At 33.0% G+C, this 25,332-nt stretch overlaps 1 protein-coding gene across 7 annotated transcripts; it reads right to left on the bottom strand.

Annotated features, from left to right (window-relative positions):
- Window positions 1-1,153: 1,153 nt before the first annotated feature.
- Window positions 1,154-24,898, bottom strand: LOC119607091 (hsc70-interacting protein 1-like). Of its 7 annotated transcripts, none has more exons than XM_037960868.1 (3): window positions 24,460-24,898; window positions 24,002-24,138; window positions 1,154-2,472 (listed from the first exon to the last, which is right to left on the bottom strand). In XM_037960868.1, exons 1-3 carry the CDS (start codon window positions 24,627-24,629, stop codon window positions 1,559-1,561), a joined length of 1,221 nt encoding a protein of 406 aa, XP_037816796.1. In that variant the 5' UTR covers window positions 24,630-24,898; the 3' UTR covers window positions 1,154-1,558. The 7 variants fall into 7 exon arrangements, with proteins under 7 accessions (XP_037816796.1, XP_037816790.1, XP_037816794.1 ...); XM_037960862.1 differs by lacking the exon at window positions 1,154-2,472 and adding an exon at window positions 2,721-4,993 and having other exon boundaries at window positions 24,460-24,895; XM_037960866.1 differs by lacking the exon at window positions 1,154-2,472 and adding an exon at window positions 7,950-10,088 and having other exon boundaries at window positions 24,460-24,895.
- Window positions 24,899-25,332: the final 434 nt, after the last annotated feature.

Raw genomic sequence — 25,332 nt, 5'->3', positions numbered from 1 at the left:
AAATCATGTCAAAGTCCTTGATTTTTTATTACATTCATACGTTTGTATATTTTTTTGACGCTAACTGTATAATAAAAATTTCCTGAGTTTACTGGAGGTCGCAGTCGGTTTTGTATTAAAAATATCATGTCTGAGTATTATATGAACTTCTATAAAACTAAGGTGGGAGAGAGAGAGAGAGCCACTTTCTTGGTGTTTGGCATTGTTATTGTTTTATTAACAACAAAAACAGCATTGTAATATTAAGTTATTTAAGATACAGGGTGTAACATAAATAAATGCATTTATTTTAGTACAATTCTATTCAATTATGAATTGAATTCAATGGAATTGTAATGACACAACTTTACATCATATTGTATAAAACAACACAACATAGATTTAAATATTATATCATAATTAAATTTAAAAATTTGTGGTTGTTTGAAACTTTTTTATAGATTTTTTTTACAATGTAATTGTTTGTTTTCTTTATAAATTTGTTTTATAATAAATGTGGTTTTACAATTTAATTTTAAAATAATGTTTATTTACCGCAATTTAAAGAAATAAACATAATCAGTTATACATTTAACCTAAATATGTGTAAGCAACAAATAGTCATGGATATAAAAATAGTAAATCTGAAAGCTAGAATATCTTAAAAGGTGTGACCAGGGTTAAAAACTTAAATATTTCAAAAAAGTTACATATCTTATGACTTCATACTACAACCTTTTAAACTGTAGATTTCTATCGTTGTACAAACATTTTATATTACATTTCTCTCATTTTACACACCCTCAATCTTTCTAACTACTTTGTTTTGTATTTGTGAGTCAACAGTTTTAACAATACGAAAAAAAGTTTGATTTTATTTTGACGTCCCTAAGTCTCGCCATTAATGGTCGTACATACAGTTTATTCAACTTTGTTATACTTTGTGTTTTTATTTACTTTGTTCTAGGAATATATCCTTCCTTAGCACATGCATACAAATATAAATAGAGGGTGGGCTACAGTATCGGCTAAAATATATTGAAATCTATGATTGGATGCAAACTCAATGCTTTAGGCTGCCAATCGAAATTCAATCCAATGAAATAATAAATTATTGAAAACAAAAATGAATTGACTCTTAGATATGTTGAAATTGACAAATTTTGTAAAATTTATTTTTAAAGGTTTCGTTTATATTTAGTTTTAATCAATTCCCATTTGATAGGATTCATAATTATTGTGGTTTTTATCTAATAAATATGATTAAGTCTTGTTAAAATGCGTTTTTTTTTTTTGTTTCTAAAAGCTACAATGGAGTTAACTTGACGTAATATTTTATTAGATAAGTTGTAATTTTTTATTTCGTTTCCGTGTTAATATTAAGAACTTCAAGTAAAATATAAATAATAAACAAAAGTAAAAAAAAATGTAGAAAGAAACGAAAGTTTCTAAGCAATTTTACGAGACTTGGTTTCGCGTGCAGACTTATGAATAGGAGTAAACATTAATGAACTCAAAACACCAAAAACAAAAATTATTTCAAGGACTCGAAAGACGATACGCATGAAGTTCTTATGGTTTAATCCAAACCATCGTCGACAAAGTCAGGTTTCTTGGGTGCTTCTTTGGGTTCATCGGCCTTGGCTGAAGTTGGTGGAGGAGTAGCACCATCAGCAGCGCCACCTGGGAAAGCACCAGGGAAACCGGGTACACCACCGGGGAAACTATTTTTAACAACATCAATAAGTTTAGAAATTTTAGGATTGGACTTGTATTTGTCAATATTAGCAGGATTTTTAGCAATATCCTGCAAAGCAGCCATAACCTCAGGATCATTCATGCCCGACAACAAGTCGCCCATATTCATGCCACCGGGGAATCCACCAGGAAAACCTCCTGGGAAACCACCAGCACCACCTGGGAATCCTCCAGCAGCTCCAGGTCCCGAGGAGGTCTTTTGTTGTTTGGCCTGTTGTTGACGAGCCTTTTCACGTCTCAACTCTTCGGCTCGGCGCTCACGCTCGGCCTTTTTACGTTGCTGTTTCAAGCGATGCTGCTCGATTTTCTTAGCATTTGGTGTTACTTCGCGCAACCATTCGTCAGCTTCTTCATCATAATCAAGCTTACAGGCTTGACGCAAATCCTTGGCGGCCTCTTCCCAATTACCCAACAAACGATTGGCACGTCCACGGAATTTGTAGGCAGCTGCTGAATCGCAATTTATTTCTAAAGCTTTATTACAATCGCGTATGCAGGCATTGGGTTTTTTGAGTTTCAAAAAAGCCTGGCCACGTTTAGCATGGAATAAGGCATTGCCGGGATTAATTTGAATTGCTTGTGTATACAAATCGATAGCTTCCTGAAATTTCTGTTCGCTATAGGCAGCCGCTGCCTGGGAACGCAACTCTCCAGATTTATCAACTTCTTCTTCTGTTGGAGTTTTTGAGGAATCGCCCATTGGTTGTTCGACATCGTTATCAGGTTCGATGACACCTATGAAAAGTATGGAAGAAACGATGAAATTAATTACAATACGAGGGGATGATACATTTACTGGTTCCTTAAAATTCTGCGATAGCGGGGAATGATTGAAATAAAATACACAGTTTTGTTAACTAGTTTTTACACAACGGATTATGTAATTCAAAATTGTAATATTGGTCAATTTATTGCAGAACTGTTCTGATATTTTGTTGTTTTAATTAAAAAACTATTTTTTTAAATTTCTAAAAAGGATTGGTTTATTTTTCTTAAATGATTTATTATACAATAAAATACTGTTGCTATGGAAATAATTCTTAAATCATTCGAAATATTGATGATGTGTTACTACCATGCGGCAGATTACTGCTGTCATATAGATTCTGGACAGTAGTTTGAAATATCGCTCTAGGATTGAGAGAAGTCGCTGCAGCTACAGCCGTTGAAGTATCAACAAAATTTGCTAAATGTTGTGCTGCAGCGGCAGTAGCAAAGTTTAAAGACTGATTAAAATGTAGGTTACCGCTCGTAGGAGCTGAAGATGCTGGAGATTGATTAAGGTGAGATGTTGAATCCATCGAAGAACATGACACAGCAGCAGATGATTGCTGATGTTGACGAACTCCGGAATACGTTAAACTTTCTCCAGGATTAATGAGTCTTAAATCTAATTGATTTCCTTTGGAGTCTAACCAACAACCACCCGGCTCTTCTCCGGTATAATGAGATATATTGGGATTTATATTTAAGAAGCCACGGCCCTTTTTTGATTCTTTATTGCTTAAAAACAATAAACGGAATTCATCGTGAAATACTTTATAGTAGTAAAATGCCGAAACCGGTTTTGTTTCATCCTCGGTACATTTGTCCCGATATTCTTTGTACATGCGTTTAATCGACAGGGAGTGATGAAGGCAGCGTAGTTTGGCTTTTTTATTGGGCACCCAAACGGGATAAGAGTTGATGTGATCTAAAATGGCCTGTTTACGTTCGGGAGAGATTTTATGTATCAAATGTTTGCCACGACCGTCGACACCTGTATAGTTGCCCGTAGTTTTATCCGCATATTTTATGGCATTCTCAATGAACTTGCGATTGATAGATAGGGTATTCATCATGAAATGTTTACAGACTCTTTTGTTCTCGCTACTTAAACCCGAGCGTAAATAGAATCTTGTCTGATAGGCACGAGTAGGACGGTTTGTTTTGCGAAATTCAGGTGTTGTAGGTGTTTCTACGTCCTTTGTTTCTATGCGTGCCAGTATAAAATCTTTCCGTCTCTTAAAGTCCAAAGACCAAAAACTGTCACAAATTTGTTTTCGTTCCTCTTCGCTGAAGTTCTGATGGCACTTAAATGTACAGCGTATGGCGCAATTAATGGGACGAGGAAAACGTTCTGGTTCTGGGTCTCCAGGTTTTCGTCGTTTAGTTTTTTTCTTAGGCTTTGTATCCGTTAAATTTCCCGTTTCTGGATCGAGAAATTGTTGTGGCTTTTGTGGTTTTTCCACACTCTTTTCAGCCAATTTACTTTCCTCTTCCTTTATGATGTCCCGCAGAGGACGTACAATTCTTTCTGGTTGTAGCTCATATCCCTCGATGGCTTCTTTGATTTCTCGATTCGAAATTCCCAAAGTGCCTTCGAAAAATTTACGACAAACTTTTGTTAAATCATCATTTTTGACATTGTCGTTATCTTTGTCCTTTTCTGCTTCCTGTGCCTCTTTAATAGTGTCATTTTCACCAATTTTATAGTATTTTAGAAAGTAACAACAATTATTTCCTCTTTTTTTATTACGTATTCGCGTCAATACTGGTTTTCGTATGTGTCCACGTATGAAATTGACTTTATCTTCTTTGCTTAGTTGCCAATAGTAGTCGAAAATGTCAATTCTTTGACGCTTAGTATATTTTGTGGTACATTTGTGTTTGCAGGTCTCTAGGCAGTTGTGTAAACGTGGAGTTTTTTTCTTTTTCTTGCGCGTTTTACTACTTGACATTCGGGTTAATAATATAAGAGGCTCATCATCGTCGTCGCGGTCTTCATCTTCATCCTCCTCTTCCGAGAGTTTTATATCATCTAAATCTTGTTTATACGTACAGTCAAATTCTTCTTCATCTTCTTCTTCTTCGGTGGCATCATATTTTTCCACACAAAAATCTTTATCGACATCGGAATCGAAGTAAACTTCTGCTTCCTCTTCATCTTCTACATCCGGTTCAAATTTATCTTCATTCAATTCACATTTAATCTCTATCTGAGGTGTGAAGAGCGGATCATTTGGATCAGTATTTTCAATTTTTTCTTGATCATCGCTCTCATTCAAATTGAATTCCTTTTTCACTCTAATACTTTGTTGCACGTGTGTCTTTTTTAAACTAATTCCACTTTTTCTGCTTTTTGAAATTGTCTTTTTCTCAACGCCTTTTTTTGTTGATTTTTTTCTTCGTGTTGGTTTTTGCTTTTTAACAATCTTAGGTGGGTTATCCTCGAGATAAAGAACATTAGGTTTTAAGAGTGGTTGGCTGTGGTTGGCTGCAAACATATGGCAAAAAGCACATTATCAAAATTCGGAGATATTAATTGACTAATTGCTTTTTTATTATTTTGTGTGTGTGTGTTTAAAGTGTTTTTTAAGAACCAGTAAAATAGTGTTGTTAAAATTTTGAGAAACAAAGTTAATAATTTCTAACTGTTGTTGACCATAAACAATTAGTTAAAAGTGCGCCACAAACTTAAATTATATCTTTTTAGTTCTTTGCCTAAGAACACTTTAGTACTTTTTAGAAATTATTTATTACAATAGTTTTTATTAACAATTCTGTACAGATGATTTGCATAGTTTCCCTTAAATCTTTAAGAATAGTATAAGGCAAATAAATAGAGTTTAGTAGTTTTGTACAAATAGAGATTCTTTAAAATCTTTAAGAACGGTTTTATCCAAATAAAAATTGTGTTTTCGTTAAGTTTTATTTTACTAAAAATATATTGAATATTACACAAATTACATATTTTCAGAATCATGAGAAAATGTTTCATAGAGAGCAGGATTTAAGTATGATTTAACCACGTTAATTGATGATGTTGATGGATTTACGACTAGTTCTAATGGCATTGACGATGTCGTATTAAGTGAATGATGTAAAGGATTTATAGAAGTATCACCCGAAACATTGGCAATGGTATTATACTGGCAGGTAGTAAAATTTTGAGTGGAATTGTAAGATCGCATATCAAGTTTATTGCCTTTGCTATCAACCCAATAGCCACCGACTTCCTCGCCCGTGTAATGTGATATATGTGGGTTTGACAGTAAAAAACCGCCAAAACCCTTTTTTGGATGAGGACTCGTTAGGAACAATAATCGAAAATCTTCGTGAAACACTTTATAGAAGATTCTGGTGGAGACATATTTTATTTGTTCGGCCAAACATTTCTTTTTATAAGCTGTATACATCTTCTTTATCGACAAATCATAATGCAGATATTTGGTTTTACTATTTTTATTTGGCAACCAATAGGGATACGAACTAATGTAATCCTTTACGACCTGTCTACGTTCCTCAGGTAATTTATTGTGCGGAGTATGAGTACCTCGTCTATCGGTACCCATGTAAGAACCTGTTGTTTTATCAGCAAATTTTATAGCATTTTCTATGAAGAAACGATTAATGCACAGAGTTTTCATTAAGAAATTTTTACAAACTCTCTTATTTTCACTATTTATACCCGATCGTAGAAAGAATTTTGTCTGAAATGTTCGAATAGTGCGATCCGTTTTACGAAGTTCAGGATTTATGTGTGATTTCACATCAGCTGTTTCTATACGTGCCAGTATGAAATCCTTACGTCTCTTAAAGTCTAACGACCAAAAACTATCACAAATTTGTTTTCGTTCTTCTTCAGTGAAATTTTGATGACACTTGAATATACAACGTATAGCACAGTTAATGGATCGTGGAAAACGTTCAGGAATCGGATCACCAGACTTGCGTTTACATTTTTTCTTGGGCTTGCTGTTCGTTAAATTTCCTGTTTCTGGATCGAGAAACTGTTGAGGCATTTTTGACTTTTCAGTTTCATTTTTAGTCAATTTATTTTCATCTTCCTTTAGGTTAATTCTCAGTGGCGGTACAATTTTTTCTCGTTGCAGTTCATAACCCTCAAGGGCTTCTTTAATAACTGGATTTGGAATACCAAGAGTGCCATCGAAAAATTTACGACACACTTTCGTTAAATCATCGTAATCTTTACTATTGTCATTATTTGCACTAAACTTTCCTGTTACTTCTGCCTCTTTAAGTGTGTGAATTTCGCCCATTTGATAGGACTTTAGGAAATAACAACAATTATTGCCAGTCTTTTGATTGCGTATTCTTGCTATAACTGGTTTTCGTATATGTTTGCGTATGAAATTGATTTTATCTTCTTTGACTAGTTGCCAGTAGTATTCAAACATTTCAATTCTTTGTTGCTTAGTGTATTTAGTTGTACATTTGTGTTTGCAGGTCTCCAAACAATTATATAAACGTGGAGTTCTTTTCTTTTTTACATACTTTTTACTGGCCGACTTTTGGGTTAATAATATCAGAGGCTCATCATCATCCTTATCATCTTCATGCTCTTTATAAGCTCCTTCATATTCCGAATCATCAGAAGTATGCAATTCTCGTTCATTCATAAAATTATATTCTTCTTCATCATCTTCCTCGGTGGTTTCATATTTGTCAACACAAAAATCTTTATCGTTATCGGAATCAAAATAAATGTCTGCACTATCTTCATCTTTAACATCGGGATCGTTTTTGTCTTCACTCACTTCACACTTGACCTTTACTGGTGGCATAAAGAGAGGATCATTAGGATCGATATTTTCGGCTTTCTCCTCCTCAACACCATTATTTAAAATAGATTCTGTTTTGACTTCCATGTTGTGTTGTACGTGCTTACTTTTCAGTCTATTTCTTATTTTTGAAATGGAATTTTTAATAATGCTTTTTTTGTTTGAAATTTTCCTTCTAGTTGACTTTCGTTGCTTAACAATCTTGGGTGGTTTGTCTTCAAGAAAGAGAACATTAGGTTCTAAAAGCGGTTGACTGTGGTTGGCTGCAAGCATATGGCAAAAAGCACATTATCAAATTTCCGAGATATTAATTGGCTTATTGCTTTTTTGCATTTATTATTTCTTTAAAGCAATAGTGGAAAATAGTTGATTTTTAACTAATAATTGGTCATGTAAAAATACCCCAAAAGTAGGCAATTTTTATTACTTTTTAAAAATCAAGGTTACGTCGGACATTGTAAGTTGTGTTTTATAAAATAATCACATTATTAAATTTGTAAATAGTTTTCAAAACACAGCACTAAATCAAATGAAAAGATTGGAAGCATTCTAAGATATTAGAAGATTTTTTCTTCAAGATTTAGCCTTAAAATTCCCCGAGAACTCCATTAGACTTAATAACATACACTGATTGTTTTCATTTATGCTTAAATAATTATATTCTATTTTATTTAAATTACAACTTAAGCCTAGAAAATTAAATATTATCAGAATTTTGAGCAAATTTTTCATAAAGAGCTGGATTTAAGTACGATTTAGCTACATCCATAGCTGACGAAGATGCTGACGGATTTTCTGCTAGTGTCAGTGGCATAAAAGGCGCCGAATTAGCTACGTTTAATGCATGATGGGCAAAAGTGTCAGGTGTATATGGATTTTGCGGCAAAGTCGTAGCTTCCGAAACATTCTCAAAAGAATTATATTGACAAGTGTTTAAAATTTGAGCTGTATTGCTTGCTTGTATATCAAGTTTGTTTCCTTTGCTATCGATCCAATAGCCACCTGTTTCTTCGCCTGTATATTTTGAAATGTGAGAATTTGACACTGAAAACCAGCCAGAACCCTTTGTGGGATGTGGATTTGATAAGAATAATAAACGAAAATCTTCGTTAAATACTTTATAATAGAGTTGGTGGCAGACATGTTTTTTTTGTTCAGCCAAACATTTCTGTTTGTAGGCCGCATACATCTTTTTTATGGACAAGCTGTGATGTAGATATTTAATTTTACTATTCTTATTTGGCAACCAACAGGGATACGAACTAATGTTGTCCTTTACGGCCTGTATACGTTCGTCGGATACTTTATTATAGGGCGGGTGGGTACCTCGTCTATCGGTACCCATATAAGAGCCGGTTGTTTTATCGGCAAATTCGATGGCATTTTCTATAAACCAACGATCAATAGATAGTGTATTCAACATGAAATGTTTACAGACTCTTTTATTTTCATTTTTTATTCCAGATCCTAGGTAAAATTTGGACTGATAGGCGCGAGTAGGACGATCAGTTTTACGAAATTCTGGCGTAGTGGCTGATTTAACATCTGCTGTTTCTATGTGTGCCAGCACGTAGTCCTTGCGTCGCTTGTATTCCAAGGACCAGAAACGATCACAAATTTGTTTTCGTTCTTCTTCACTGAAATTCTGATGACATTTAAATTTACAGCGTATTGCACAGTTTATGGGCTTTGGAAAACGTTTCACTTGTGGTTGTGGTTCACCTTTTTTACGTCGCTTGCTGCTTTTTTTAGGTTTAGAATCTGTTAAATTACCAGTTTCTGGATCGAGGAATTGTTGAGGTTTTTGTGTTTTATTTGGCAATTTATCAGTTAATTTAGTTTTATCTTCATTTGTGCTATTTTTTACGGGAAGAACAATTCTTTCTGGTTGTAGTTCATAGCCCTCTATGGCTTCGTTGATATCACGATGGGTAATACCTAAAGTACCTACGAAAAATTTACGACACACTTTTGTTAAATCATCAGAGTCACATTTAATGTTTGAATCTTGTCCAATTTTATAGTATTTCAAAAAATAACAACAATTATTGCGGCGTTTTCTTTTTCGTATTAGTTGTATTACCGGTTTACGAATATGCTTGCGGATGAACTCCACTTTATCGTCTTTGTTCAATTGTGAATAATAATCAAAAATGTCTATTCTTTGCCGTTTGTCATACTTTGTTACACATTTGTGTTTGCAAGTCTCGATACAATTGTATAAATAAGGTGTATTTTTCTTCAACTTCTTTTTAGTTGTAGTATGACCATCGCCTTTGGCGAATTCGTCTTCTTCTTCTTCGGTAACATCATTTTCCGAGTCACTAATATGTTGTCTCCATTTCCCTTTAAATTCGTATTCCTCTTCTTCATCATCCTCGTCATCATCTTCCTCATATTCATCTACACAATAATCTTTGTCGGCATTTGAATCTATGCATTCTTCGGATTCATCATCATCGTCTTCTGCATTATATTCAAGTATTTCCTCAACCGTTTCATATTTTAACTCTAATTGTGGTGTTAGGAGGGGATCATTAGGATCAATTTTATCAATTTTCGTTTGTTCGACATTATTAAATTCCTTTTTAACTTCAACATTGAGTTGAGAAACGTCAGTCTTTTTTTGACTGGCTACACATTTTCTTGTTTTTGAAATAGTCTTTTTCTCAACTCCTTTTTTGGTTGCTTTTATGTCTCTTTTTAACTTTTGATCTTTAACGATCATTCTTGGCTTATCTTCGAGAATAAGAATATTGGGTTCAAAAATCCGTTGGCTGCTGTCAGCTGCAAGCATATGGCAAAAAGCACATTATCAAAATTCGGAGATATAAATTGGATATTTACATTTCTGTCTTTGCATCTTAGACTGATATTATTCACAAATTGAATTATTTTATTCAAAATATTAGCATTTTAAATATTTCATATAAACAATATAAAATGAACGTTTTACACCATTAATTTATTTTAGAGGAATTATTTTACTAAATACCCTCCTTAATAAACATATAATAAAACACATGTTTGTCTAATTACAGATTAAAAATATTCTTATTTAGAGTAGAGTAAACTATAAAGAAACAAAGATATTTTTGTAATTGATTCCATTATTTCTAGAAAAGTACTTTTAAAGCATTTAGTTTCTTTAAAAATTATTCATATCCCAGTTAAAAATCTCTTCATTCAAAAAAAAATTTTTTTTCATCCAAATTTTGGTTTTGAAGATAATCTTTTGAATTACATTTAAACAAAAAAATCAAATATCGAATTTAAATAGCACATTTAGATTTATTTAAAAACAATTAGGATTATAGTATTTTAAACATGTTAATTGGATCGTGAAGTATATTTCCATAAAGAGCAGGATTTAAATCAGATCTAACCACTGCAAGTGATTGTGATTGATTTGCTGTTGTATTAAGTGGCATTAATGATGTAGGATTGACGACATTTAATGTATGAAGCGATGCGTTAGATCCGGAGGCAAATGGATTAGCTACCACAGATGAATTTGGCGGAATATTATCGTCTAAACTGTGTTGGCTTTTTAAGCTCTGTGCAGGATTAATTGATCGTAAGTCCAGCTTATTGCCTTTACTATCAATCCAACAACCACCAGGTTCTTCACCTGTATAATGTGATATATTAGGATTTCCTTTTTGTAGGGCACATCCCTTTTTGGGATGTGGATTCGCTAAGAATAATAAATTAAAATTATCATGGAATGCAGTGTAATAATTGAAGGAAGAAAGAAATTTAATTTTTTCTGCCAAACATTTTTCCTTGTAATCGTCATACATTTTCTTTATGCTCAGGGAATGATGGAGGTATTTGGTTTTTGTTTTTTTGTTTGGTATCCAATAGGGATAAGAATCGATATGATCCAATAAAAATTGTTTACGTGCTTCGGTTTTTTTATTGGGAGTATAACCACCGCGTCTATCGCTGCCTGTATAACACCCAGTTGTTTTGTCAGCAAACTCGACAGCATTATCGATGAAAGAACCAGTGATACAGAGAGTTTTGGTAAAGAAATGTCTACAAACTCTTATGTTTTCTCCACGCATACCACCAGTACGCAGAAAGAAACGCCTTTGCTGTGTACGTGGCGGTCGATTAGATGTACGGAAATCTGGAGCCGTTTGGGTTTCAACGTCCTTAATTTCTATATTGGCCAAAACAAAATCTTTGCGTCTCTTATAGTCCATAGACCAGAAAAGGTCACAAATTTGTTTTCGTTTTTCCTCGGTGAATTTCGTGTGACATTTGTGTATGCAGCGCACATCACAATTAATAGGTTTCGGAAAGTGCTCTGGTAATGGATCTCCCGGTTTACGTCGAATACGTTTCTTTTTTTCCTGTTTATCTTTAGGAACATTCTGTTCTGTAAGGTTTGTTGATTTGTTTGAGTTGGGTTCCACAGTAATTAAGTTGCCGGTTTCTGGATCTAAAATTTGTTGGGGTTCTTGGCATTTCTCTTTTTCTTTATCTTTAGGTTTCCTTTGACTAAGTAGCATTAATTCCTTTTCGATTTCCAATACGGTCCCATCATTGGCCTTTTTTATAAAATGATTTGTGGTGCAAAGGGTAGCTTCAAAGAATTTACGGCAAACTCTTATAAGTTCTTTACAATCTTCCGGTGTAGTTTCATCGCTGCCAATTTTATATGTCTTGAGGTAATAATAGCAGTTATTTGTACGAATTTTGTTTACTTTCACTCGCTTCGTGCGTGTCAATCGTCTGGCTCTAATATGTTTTCGTATAAAGACCACTCTATCTTCTTTATTTAGATGCCAATAGTAATCACAAATATCCTTGCGCTGTTCCTCAGTAAATTTTTCCGTACAATGTTGCTTACATATTTCTCGACATACAACGCTACGAGGTATTTTGACTTTTTCGTCATCAAATTCTTGTATTATCTTACGTGATCTGCCTCTACGCCGTGAAAGCACAATCAAAGGTTCGTCTTCATCATCTTCATTTTCATTGTACTCTTCACAATCATAACTGTCACTTTTTTCGGGTTTATAATTATAATCTTGATCGCCATCGTTATCAGAATCTTCCTGTTCATCAGCTCCAAAATCACATTCGATGCTGTCGTTTTGATTCTCTTCATCCAGTTCACATTTTATTTCCAATTTTGCCGTGTACAAGGGATCATTTGGATCGTTTTCCATTTTTTTGTCCTGATCCTCAAATATACACAATTCTTTTTTGATAATATAATCTTGTTTTACTTTAGATGTTCTCTTTTTTGTAGGGAACTTCTGTTTGATTTTGCTGATAGTTTTTCTAGTGGGTTTTTTATTAGTTGGCTTTCTTTTAGTTTTAACAATTTTTGGCGGCTTCTCGTCCAGATACAGAATGTTAGGTTCTAATACAGTCAAGTTGTTGGCTGCAAGCATATGGCAAAAAGCACATTATCAAAATTCGGAGATATGAATTGGCTATTTGCAAAATTTTCTTTGCATGTTAGACTGATATTATTATTACACACTTATTTTATTTATTTATAAATTAAAAACAATTAACTTCAGATTAATCTTTGAGAAATATTTTGTCATTTACGTGTCGTCAACTATCAATTAGTGAATTCAAAGCTTAACTATTCGTATGACCTAATGTTTGACCACAATAATTTCCATTTATATCGATTCAAGAAGTTTTCTACAATCATAACCCTCCCTCTCTCTGTTTCCCTCGATTTATTTATAATTCAATTGTTTTAATTATTTACTAAATGTATTTAAAATTTATTTTAAAGCCCTTAAAACTAAAGCATTTTAAACATGTTAATTGAATCTTGAATTAGATTTCCATAGAGTGCAGGATTCAATTCTGATCTAACCACTGCAAGTGATTGTGATTGATATGCAGTTGGATTAGGGTGCATTAACGAAGTCGAACTTTGGAGATTCAATGCCTGATGAGGATGCACTGAAAATGTATTCTCCGATGAATCTTCAGAGGAATTGCTTTGGCGATTTAAGCTTTGTGCAGGATCAATTGATCGCAAGTCCAACTTATTGCCTTTACTGTCAATCCAACATCCTCCAGGTTCTTCACCTGTGTAATGAGATATAGTAGGATTTCCTTTTTGTAAAGCACATCCTTTTCTGGGACGTGGATTCGCCAGGAATAATAAATTAAAATTGTCATGAAATGCAGTGTAATAGTAGAAAGTGGAGACGTATTGTATTTTTTCTGCCAAACATTTTTCCTTGTAGTCGTCATACATTTTCTTAATGCTGAGGGAATGATGGAGGTATTTGGTTTTTGTTTTCTTGTTTGGTATCCAGTAGGCATACGAATTGATATGATTCAATACGCGCTGTTTACGTGCCTCGGTTTTTTCATTAGGAGTATGTCCACCGCGTCTATCAGCACCTGTGTAACAGCCGGTTGTTTTATCAGCAAATTTTACAGCGTTATCGATGAAATTACTATTGATACATAAAGTTCTAATATAGAAATGTTTACAAACTCTCAGATTTTCTCCACGCATGCCTCCAGAGCGCAAAAAGTAACGCCTTTGCTGGGTCCGGGGTGGTCGATAAGATGTACGAAAATCTGGTGTTGTTGGGTTTTCTACATCCTTCACTTCTATAGCGGCCAGAACAAAGTCTTTGCGTCTTTTATAGTCCATAGACCAGAAAAGATCACAAATTTGCTTTCGTTCTTCTTCGGTGAATTTTGTATGACATTTGTGTATGCAACGTACAACGCAATTTATTGACTTCGGAAAGTGCTCGGGTTTTGGATCTCCCGGTTTGCGTCTTATGTGTTTTTTCTTTTCTTGAGAAACATTCTGTGCTTTGAGTTTAGTGGCTACAGTTAAATTGCCCGTTTCGGGATCTAAAATTTGTTGGGGTTCTCGGGGTTTTTCTTTTTCCAAAGCCTTCTTCTGGCTAAGCAATAATAATTCCTTTTCTATTTCCAATACCGCGGCATCATTGACCATTTTAATAAAATTGCTGGTAGTACATAAGGTGGCTTTAAAGAATTTTGGACAAACTGTAATAAGATCCTTAGAGTCCTCCGACGTTGCTTCTTCGTTGCCAATTTTATAAGCTTTGAGGTAATAACGCAAGTTGTTGGCACGAATTTCATTCTCTTTAACACGCTTCGTGCGTGTCAAACATCTCGCTTTAACATGTTTTCGTATAAAGTTCAATCTATCGTCTTCGTTTAAACTCCAATAATAGTCACAAATATTCTTTCGCTGTTCCTCGGTAAATTTCTCCGTACAATTTTGTTTACATAATCCTCCACATACAACCCTGCGAGGAACTTTGATATCTTCGTTACCCAATTTCTTACGGTATTTGCCCCTACGTCGTGAAAGTACAATCAACGGTTCATCTTCGCTCTCACTTTCATTGCTATCGTCACAATCATCTTTACATTTTTCCATTTTACTTTCAAACATGTCCTGTTCATAATTGTAGTCTTTATCATTATCATAATTTTCCTGTTCATCGGTTTCACATTCGTATTGGATACTGTCATATTTTTCAGATTTTATTTCCATTTTTGTTGTATACAAGGGATCATTTGGATCATTATTCTCCACTATTTTGTCCTGTTCATCAAATACAGACAATTCATTTTTGATAATATAATCTTGTTTTATTTTAGTTGATCTTTTTTTTGAAGTTAATGGAAGTTTTTGTTTAGTTTTGCTTGTAGCCTTTCTCAGAGATTTTTTATTTGTAACTTTTCTTTTAGTTTTACAAATTCTTGGCGGCTTATCCTCCAGATACAGAATGTTTGGTTCTAATAAAGTCAAGTTGTTGGCTGCAAGCATATGGCAAAAAGACCAATATCAAAATCTCGAAGATATATAAATTTGTTTTTTTTTTTTTGCTGAACATTTAAAACTTTTGCTTTTTACTAAAACAAAAAACATTGAATTACATTTCTTCATCAATATTTCAAATTATTTCAACAATTTTAAATTTTTACAACTTTTATAAAAATCAGTTTCAATCCAAAGTATTAATTTAAAAGTAGTTTTTATAACAGTAATCATAATTTATTAAAATATATTAAGAGAATTTGAAAAACATTTTAAAATTTATTGAAAATCAACTTAACTTAAAAAAAACTTAAAACATTGTTAACATGTTTATGGAATCTTGTGTTAAATTTGTATTAAAATCCGATCTAACTACCGTAACTGGTAATGTTTGATTGACTGTTGAATTAAAAGACATTAAAGAATCAGGATTAATAACATTTTGTCTACCATGGGATGCAAAAGTTTTAGGGTTATATGGATTAGATAACGATGTATTTTCAGAAATATTCAAACGTAAAAACCTTTCACTAGTATTTAAACTTTGCGCGGGATCAATTCTTCGTATATCAAGCTTATTGCCTTTGCTATCAATCCAACATCCTCCAGGTTCTTCACCTGTATAATGCGATATATTTGGGTTCCCTTTTTGTGAAGCGCTTCCCTTTTTAGGATGTGGATACGCTAAGAATAATAAATTGAAATTGTCATGAAATGTTTTATAGTAGAAGCAAGTGGAGACATAATCTTTGTTCTCTGCCACACGTTGGTCTTTGTAGGCATCATACATTTTCTTTATAGTCAACGAATGATGCAGATATCTCGTTTTTGTTTTTTTATTTGGTATCCAAAGAGGATACGATGCAATTTGATCCAATACGGTCTGTTTACATGCATCCGATTTTTTGTTATGAGGAATTTGAACACCGCGCCTATCAGTGCCTATGTAATAACCCGTTGTTTTATCAGCAAACTGTATAGCGTTTTCGATAAAATGACTAGATATACACAGAGTTTTGGTATAAAAATCTTTACAAACTCTGAAGTTTTCGCCACGCTTGCCTCCAGAACGCATAAAGTAATGTATTTGATAAGTACGGGGCGGTCGATTTGTCTTACGAAAGTCTGGTGTTGTTTGAGCCACTATGTCTTTAACTTCTATACAGGCCAAAACGAAGTCTTTGCGCCTTTTGAAGTCCAAAGACCAGAAAAAGTCGCAAATTTCTTTTCGTTCTTCCTCAGTGAAGTTTGTATGACATTTAAATATACAGCGCTCGGCACATTTGATAGGCTTTGGAATATGTTCGGGCTTGACAACTTCTGGTTTTCGACGTTTGCGTGTCTTTTTTTCTTTTGTATCTAGAGATGAATTATCAGGTTTTGCTCTAGGTTTGAAAGTGATTAAGTTACCAGTTTCTGGATCTAAAATTTGCTGAGGTTCTTGGCATTTCTCCTTTTCTTTTTCCTTATCTAACTTTATTTGTGCCAGCTGCTGTAATTCTTTTTCTATTTCTAATACAATACCATTATTGGCATTTTTAATAAATTTACTAGTCGTGCAAAGAGTGGCTTCAAAGAATTTACGACATACTCGTATTAGATCAGTGCAGTCTTCTGGAGTAGATTCAAGACTGCCAATTTGATAAGGCTTAAGATAACAACAACAGTTGTTGGCCCGACTTCTATTGGGTGTGATACGTTGCTTACTTGTCAAACGCCTGGCTTTTATATGTTTTCTTATAAAAGCCACTCTACCCTCTTCGTTTAAATTCCAATAATAATCACAAATATTTATGCGCTCCTGCTCGGTAAACTTCTCGTTGCAATTTAACCTACATATTGCTCTACATACAACGCTGCGAGGAGCCTTAATATTTTCTTCATCTCGCATTTTCTTACGAGGTCTGCCCTTACGTCGTGCAAGGATAATTAAAGGTTCATCATCATCTTTCTCATCATCATCATCTTTCTCATCTTCATCACTGCTTTCCAATTTATTATCAATGATGTCATGTTCATAATTATAATCTTCATCATCACCATTATCATAATCTTCCACTGTATCGGTTCCACAGTCGTATTCGATGCGCTGAATTTGATTCTCATCTTCCAACTCGGATTTTATTTCCACTTTTGCTGCTGAGTATAAGGGATCATTTGGATCATTTTCCATTTGTTCTTGTTGTTTGTTATAAATACACAATTCCTTTTTAATAACATAATCCTGTTTTATTTTAGTTGAACGTTTTCTTAAAGTTTTTCGTTTGCTGGATTTTTTAATTCTTGTCTTATTGGAAGGTTTAACAATTTTTGGCGGTTTATCCTCCAGATATAGAATATTCGGTTCTAATACAGTCAAGTAGTTGGCTGCAAGCATATGGCAAAAAGCAGATTATCAAAATTTCGGAGTTATTTTGTATTTTATAATTTGTGTTCTTATTAACTGAAATTTTTAAAAGCAGTAAACTTTCGTTTATTTTGGTAATTTGTTAAATGTGATTGCAACTTTGTATTTTAACAAAACATAATATGAAATTGTCAATATCCATTTAATTTTCAACTAATCTTATCTATATTTTCACTATAACTCTTCCTACTACTATAAGTAATAGTTGAAAATTGTCTAGATTCTTAGGAAATAAGAAATTTTAACTCATTTGTATTATTTGTATTATTATTTAAGAAAAACCTTCTTAAAATTTATTAAATTAAAGCATTCTAAACATATTTATGGAATCTTGTGGATAATTTGCATAAAGAGCTGGATTAAAATCCGATCTAACCACTGTAAGCAATGGTGCTTGATTTCCTGTGGAATTGAGTGGCATTAGAGAAGTAGGATTGACAACATTTATTGCCTGTGATGCGACAGCACTTCCAGATGCAAAAGATGTTGCTTCCGAAACTTCTTCAGTGGAATTTTGTTGACTGATACTTAAGCTTTGTCCAAGATTAACTTCATTTACATTTAGTTTTTTCCCTTTGCTATTTATCCAAAATCCTCCAGGTTCATCGCCCGTATAATGAGATATATTGGGATTTGCCTTTTGAAGACCCCATCCTTTTCTAGGTTGTGGATTCGCTAGGAATAATAAATTGAAATTGGCATGAAAGGTATTGTAATAATATTGGTTGGAAACATAATCTGTTTTCTCCGACAAACATTTCTCTTTGTAGGCTTCATACATTTTTCTGATGTTTAAGGAATGATGTAAATATTTGGTTTTAGTTTTTTTGTTTGGTATCCAAAGAGGATAAGAATTGATGTGATCCAATACTACTTGTTTACGTTCCTCGGATATTTTATTAGGAGCCATGTGCGATCCACGCCTATCGGAGCCTGTATAACATCCTGTTGTTTTATCGGCAAATTGTATGGCATTCTCAATGAAACAACGATTGATGCATAGAGTTTTCTCATAAAAATCTTTACAAACTCTTAGGTTTTCTCCGCGCATACCGCCAGTACGCAAAAAGAAACGTGTTTGATATGTACGAGGCGGACGATTTGATTTACGAAAATCTGGTGTCGTTTGAGTTTCAATATCCTTTATTTCAATGTTGGCCAAAATGAAATCTTTTCGTCTTTTATAGTCCATAGACCAGAAGAAGTCGCAAATTTGTTTGCGTTCTTGCTCTGTGAATTTTGTGTGACATTTGTATATGCAGCGTATAGCACATTTGATGGGCTTTGGAAAACGTTCGGGCAATGGATCGCCCGGTTTTCGACGTATGCGTTTCTTATTTTCCTTTTTTTCTTGAGGAGTTTGTGCTTTTGCTTTTGGTATTTTATTGGACTTTGGATCAAGTGTTATTAAATTTCCTGTCTCAGGATCTAAAATTTGTTTAGGTTCTTGGCTCTCTTGCTTGGCCTTTTCCTTAGACAATTTGATTTGTCGCAGCAAAAGTAAATCTTTCTCGATTTCCAACACTGTACCATCATTGGCTTTTTTAATAAAATGACTTGTGGTGCAAAGAGTGGCCTCGAAGAATTTACGACAAACTCGTATAAGATCAGCACTGTTTTCCGGAGGAGTTTCTTCACAGCCAGGTTTGTATGTTTTGAGATAATAACAACAATTGTTGCCACGAATTCGATTGGCGTTTACACGTTTCATGCGGGTCAAACGTCTGGCTCTTATATGTTTTCTTATAAAGCCCAATCTATCATCTTTATTTAGACTCCAATAATAATCACAAATATCCTTTCGCTGTTCCTCGGTAAATTTCTCTGTACAGTGTTGCTTACATATTTCACGACACTCTACCTTGCGTGGAGTTTTAATTTTATCATCATCCAGCTCTCGCATTTTCTTCCCAGGCTTGCGCTGACTTCGCGTAAGCATAATTAAGGGTTCGTCTTCTATATCTTCATCCTCATCAATATCATTGTCATCATACTCTTCATCGCTTATGTCCGATTTACTTTCATTTACATCATGTTCATAGTTATAATCCTGCTCATCGTCTTCATCATAATCGTCATCAACTTCACGCAATTCAGTTTCACAGTCGTATGCAATGCTTACATTTCGATTCTCGTCATCCTGTTCACTTTTTATTTCAAGATTTGAAGTAAACAATGGATCGTTTGGGTCAATTTTTTCAATTGGACACAATTCTTCTTTAACAACTTTATCTTGGTTTATTTTAGTTGATCGTTTTCGTGAAGTCAATGCGGGTTTTTGTTTGAAATTCTTTTTGCCTTTAGCCTTTTTAGCGGATCTTTTATATTTTGTTTTTATCCTTGTTTTAACAATTTTTGGTGGTTTCTCGTCCAGATATAAAGTGTTTGGTTCTATTACAGTTATGTTGTTGGCTGCAAGCATATGGCAAAAAGCACATTATCAAAATTTCGGAGAAATTTTATATTTGCAATTACATACATGTTTTTTTTTTTGTTTTAATTATAAACTTTAAGAGATTTTAATAAATTCTTTTACTTTCCCCCATTTAACACCCGTTGCATAGAACAACATAACGTATAATTTTCGCACTTTAATAATTTTTCATTTTAAATAAATAAAACTAATTTAAGTTTAAACCTTATATCTCCTTATATTTACAACTACATTTTATATATCCAAGAGCTTTAAATGACTTAGACGTCAAAAATACAAATGTGTACATAAATTAAAATTTAAAATCATTCTTTTTACCTTTCTCAGACTCCAAATGTCTATATAAATAACTAATTATTTTTTTTTTTATTTTACAAAAAAGCATCTTAAAATTTATTAAACACGAAATTAAACTAAAACATTCTAAACATGTTTATAGGATCTTGAGTAAAATTTGCATACAGAGCCGGATTTAAATCTGGTCTTACTACTGCAAGTGAGGAAGCTTGATTTACTGTTGATTTAAGGGGTACGAACGGAGCGGGATTTAGAACATTTACTACATTATGAGCATCAGTACTTCCCGATGCAAAAGTAGTATTTTGCGAAATATCTTCAGAAGTATTATGTTGAATAGAATCTAAGGGTTTTGCTGGATTAATTGATCGTAAATCGAGTTTATTGCCTTTGCTATCAACCCAACATCCACCAGGTTCTTCACCTGTGTAATGTGATATATTGGGATTAGCTTTGAGAAAACCACCACCCTTTTTAGGATGTGGATTCGCTAGGAACAATAGATGAGGAGAATGGATATGGAACGTTTTGTAATAGTAATGCAAATTGACAAACTCTTTATTTTCGGCAATACACTTTTCTTTGTAGTCTTCGTGCATTTTCTTTATGGTCAATGAATAATGTAGATATTTGGTTTTGGATTTTTTGTTTGGTATCCAGAATGGGTATGAGTCGATGTGTTCCAATACGGGTTTTCTGCGTGCTTCGGATACTTTATTGCAAAACATGTGAGCACCGCGTCTGTCGCTACCTGTGTAATAGCCAGTTGTTTTATCCGCAAACTCTATGGCATTCTTAATAAAATAACGATTAATACACAAGGTTTTGGCATAAAAGTCTTTGCACACCCTCAAGTTTTCACCCCGCATGCCACCAGAACGCATATAAAAACGCGTTTGATACGAACGAGGCGGGCGATCTGTTTTACGGAAATCAGGAGTCGTTTGAGTTTCAATATCTTTGATTTCCATATTGGCTAAAATGAAATCTTTACGTCTTTTATAATCCATAGACCAGAAAAAGTCGCAAATTTGTTTTCGTTCTACCTCTGTAAACTTCGTGTGACATTTGTGTATGCAGCGCAAAGCGCATTTGATCGGTTTTGGAAAATGTTCAGGCTCTGGATCTCCGGGTTTACGCCGCTGGCGTTTATTTTCAGTTTTATTTTCGGAAGAAGTTTTTTCTTTAGGTTTTTGGGCTTTATTTGTTTTTGAATCCAGAGTAATTAAATTGCCTGTTTCTGGATCTAAAATTTGTTGAGGTTCTTTGTTCTCCTCTTTTTCTTTTTTTCTAGCTGCCCACATTTGATTGAGTAGATGTAAATCTTTTTCAATTTCCATTACGGTTCCATCATTAGCCTTTTTAATAAAATGATTTGTGGTGCATAGAGTGGCCTCAAAGAATTTACGACAAACACGTATAAAACCAGCACTGCTTTCCGGAGCAGTATCTTCACAGCCAATTTTATATGTCTTGAGATAATAAACACAGTTGTTGCCACGAATTCTATTCGCGTTTACCCGTATCATTCGGGTCAAACGCCTGGCTCTTATATGTTTTCGTATAAAGACCAATCTATCATCTTTGTTTAGATTCCAATAATAATCACAAATATCCTTTCGCTCTTGATCGGTAAATTTTTCTGTACATCGTTGTTTACATATTTCTCGACACACAACGTCGCGTGGAGCTTTGATTTTTTCATCATCCGGTTCTGGTAGTTTCTTACGAGGTCTACCTTTACGACGAGCAAGCACAATCAAAGGTTCATCTTCATTCTCGTCATTGTCATCGTAATCATCATCATCCTCATCTTCCTCCTCCTCATCATCATCATCATCATCATCACTTCGCCATTTATTCCCAAGCGCTTTATCTTCATATTTATAATCTTGATCTTGATCGTCATCATTATCAAAATCATCTTGTTCCTCGGCATCACAATTAAATTCGATGGTCTCATTTTGATTTCCATCGCCCAGTTCACATTTTATTTCCAATTTTGCAGTATACAAAGGATCATCTGGATCATTATTTTCCATTTTATCTTCCTGTTCTTCATATCCACAAAATTCTTTTTTAATAACATTGTCTTGATTATTTTTTCCTGATCGTTTTCTGGGATTTGTGGAATGTTTTTGTTTGGTTTTCACTTTGCTTGAATGCTTTTTTTTAGGGGATTTTCTACTTGTTTTTTGTTTCTTTGTTTTAACAATTTTTGGCGGCTTCTCATCCAGATATAGTATATTCGGTTCTAATACAGTCATGTTGTTGGCTGCAAGCATATGGCAAAAAGCACATTATCAAAATTTCGGAGATATTTATAATTGCAAATAGTTTTGATCTTTTTATTTTGTTTTTTTTTATGATTTAATAATTTATTGCAATAAAAACTAATTAGTTTGTATATTTTTCTTTTGTATAATTATTACAAATTTTTTGTTCTTATTAATTGAATTCCTTTCTTTCCCTTAATTCTTATTAATTAATCACTTCACCTCACTTTGATTAATTTTTATTACTTTTTATAATAAGTTTCATACATTGGGAAAATGTGTGTTTTTTTTTTTTTTAATTTTTAAATTGATTTTAAAATTTAAGAGAAATTTTAGATTCAATTTGTATCATGTTATTCTATTTAGAGCTAGTTTTATAGTTCACACATAAGGGAAAATATTATATTTAGGTTTGAAAATTTCATACAAATTTCAAAACTTAAGCGAAACTTCCCTTAGTGAGACTTGTAAAACGCAGCCTTAACATTTTTGTTAATACAAAGATAATGAGTTATAACAAGCATTTTTTAAATAATGTAGAAATCTATCACGAAAATCAGATTATCCGCAAATAATATCTAATTAACTTATTTGTTTTAACAAAAATAATTACCGCAAATAATAACCGTTTTAATGTTTTCATTAAATATTTATTTAAACAAGTCTTATGGAGCAGAAAATATTTCAAACTTCATAAAATAAAAAATTGTGAATGTGTTTTTGTTTATAATCGTTCTTTAAGAAAAATAACTATATTACCAAAGTAGAGAAACCATATCAACTTGGCAATTCTTTACTCTTACTCTTTACTTTTTAAATTTGTTAGTCTTGTAATTTTGTTAACTGAATTAACGAATTAAAGAATTTTCAATATGTATAATATGATTTAATAAAACGTGTTTGAAAACTCGAATTTAAGTTTAGATTTTTTAACCTTAAATGCTTTATAAACATTTAACATAAACTTAATACGTTAACAGCGAATAAGTTTAAAGGCAGTTGAATAGGACTTCGATTCAGATGACCAATAATTGTAATAAGTATCTTAATCATAAATTAATATATAAAATCTGGAAAATATACATTAAAGCCATTTTAAAATTTGAGCAATATTAATGCATAAGATCTCGATAGGAAACAATTATTTACGCATATGTATTTAAATACATTTGCAATTAAAAAATGTACAACAACCTACAAGTTATACATACTAGTACATATGAATTATGCGTTATGAAGCCACACTAAATCAATGGCTTAAAAGAAGCAAAGCAACTACTATAGCAAAACGTAAAAGCATTAAAAAATATGATATAAAATTATATTTCAAGGAAACATTTTCTTCTTTCAATTTTTAAATCATCATTCCCCACTTTATCAATAAACTAAATAGATAGGTGTTTTGTCATTTTAACTAGAACCAATATCAAAACAAAGTTTTTCCCTAATGCTAGACTTAAGTACAAATTTTCAACATACCTTCCATATCTAATTCAACTTCGGACTCTTCAGATTCTGCTTCCATTTCGGGAATTTCTTCTTCATCTACCTCGGCTTCAGCAGAAGCAGTTGTAGGTTTATTTTCAGATTTCACATCACCACCAAAGGGACATTTACTAAATCATGGAAACAAACAAAAAACAAATAAGATAAATTTTAAAATCAATTTCTCATCACACAAACACACACCCATTAACCACTGTATTGTTAATCGTCTGTAAAACATTGATACCATGTAACAAACAAGTTTTTTCGAATATAAGATAATAATGCCAATCGATTTCTGTATAAAGTGGACGATGATTGGCATTATTATCGCATGTGCGAAAATATATATTAGTTAGGTGGTGTCTATATTTTACCATTGATATGTATTAATGTGCGTGTGTATGTGTACATACGCAGTGCATTTTATGTCTACTAGAACAGAAACTTACGCTCCGGCCGGCATTTGGAATGTGCCCTCGGGCACTTTACCACCCAATTGTTCAATAAGTTTTTTTAAGAAATCCAATTGTGGTAGATTCAAAATAGCAGGATTTGCTGCAACAAATTCCACAAAAGATTTTAATTTGGCCAAATCCTCTAGATTAAATGGGGCAGCCATGTTGATTTTTTTCTGTATTTGTTTTTACGATTTCAGTAGGAAATTGCTTTTGGAATTCCTCGTGTTTTTTATTTTTCTTTCAAAGAAAAACACTTTTTACTGACACTTTTCAATATTAATTTAATTAAAATTTACAAAGTTCCAATTTATGACAAATTAATTGAAAAAATTTAAGAGTCTTCTGATTTTTGTTCTAATGATTTTTTCCACAAAGTATTGATCTCACAGACCTGTGCCGACTAACATTAACAAGAGCGACGGCTTACTCTAAAAATGTCGGCGGCGGCTTAGAATCGATTTAAGCCGGCTAAATTTTTAGCTGCCTTTTTAATTTTGAACGATATTTTAAATAAAAACCATATCCGAATTTTAAAAATCAGGATATTCGAAATTGTTATCCATTCGGGATTTAATACAACAATAAAAAAGCAATATTCTGCTATGTTAAATGAGGGTGAATTTTTATATTTTTGTCATATATTTATATAAAATTCAAAAACATAAAAATTCGTACATATCGTCGCCTAAAACGCAAACGGCCCTATCTAAGATTTTTAAAATTTTACAGGAGAAGCAAAAAACTATTTAAATTGAAAAGTTTGTTTCTATCAACGCTATTTATTTGTAGTAAATAAACAAATTGTTTAATAGTGAAACCTATCATTTGTTATGATAGCTGACAATGGCGTATAAAAAAATGGAT

Source organism: Lucilia sericata, unplaced genomic scaffold, assembly GCF_015586225.1.
Source record: "Lucilia sericata isolate MDLA Ls3-8-SP2 unplaced genomic scaffold, ASM1558622v1 Contig000655F_arrow, whole genome shotgun sequence".
NCBI lineage: Eukaryota > Metazoa > Arthropoda > Insecta > Diptera > Calliphoridae > Lucilia > Lucilia sericata.
Note: the sequence above shows the minus strand (reverse complement) of the source record. Positions and strands in the feature narration are given on the sequence as shown.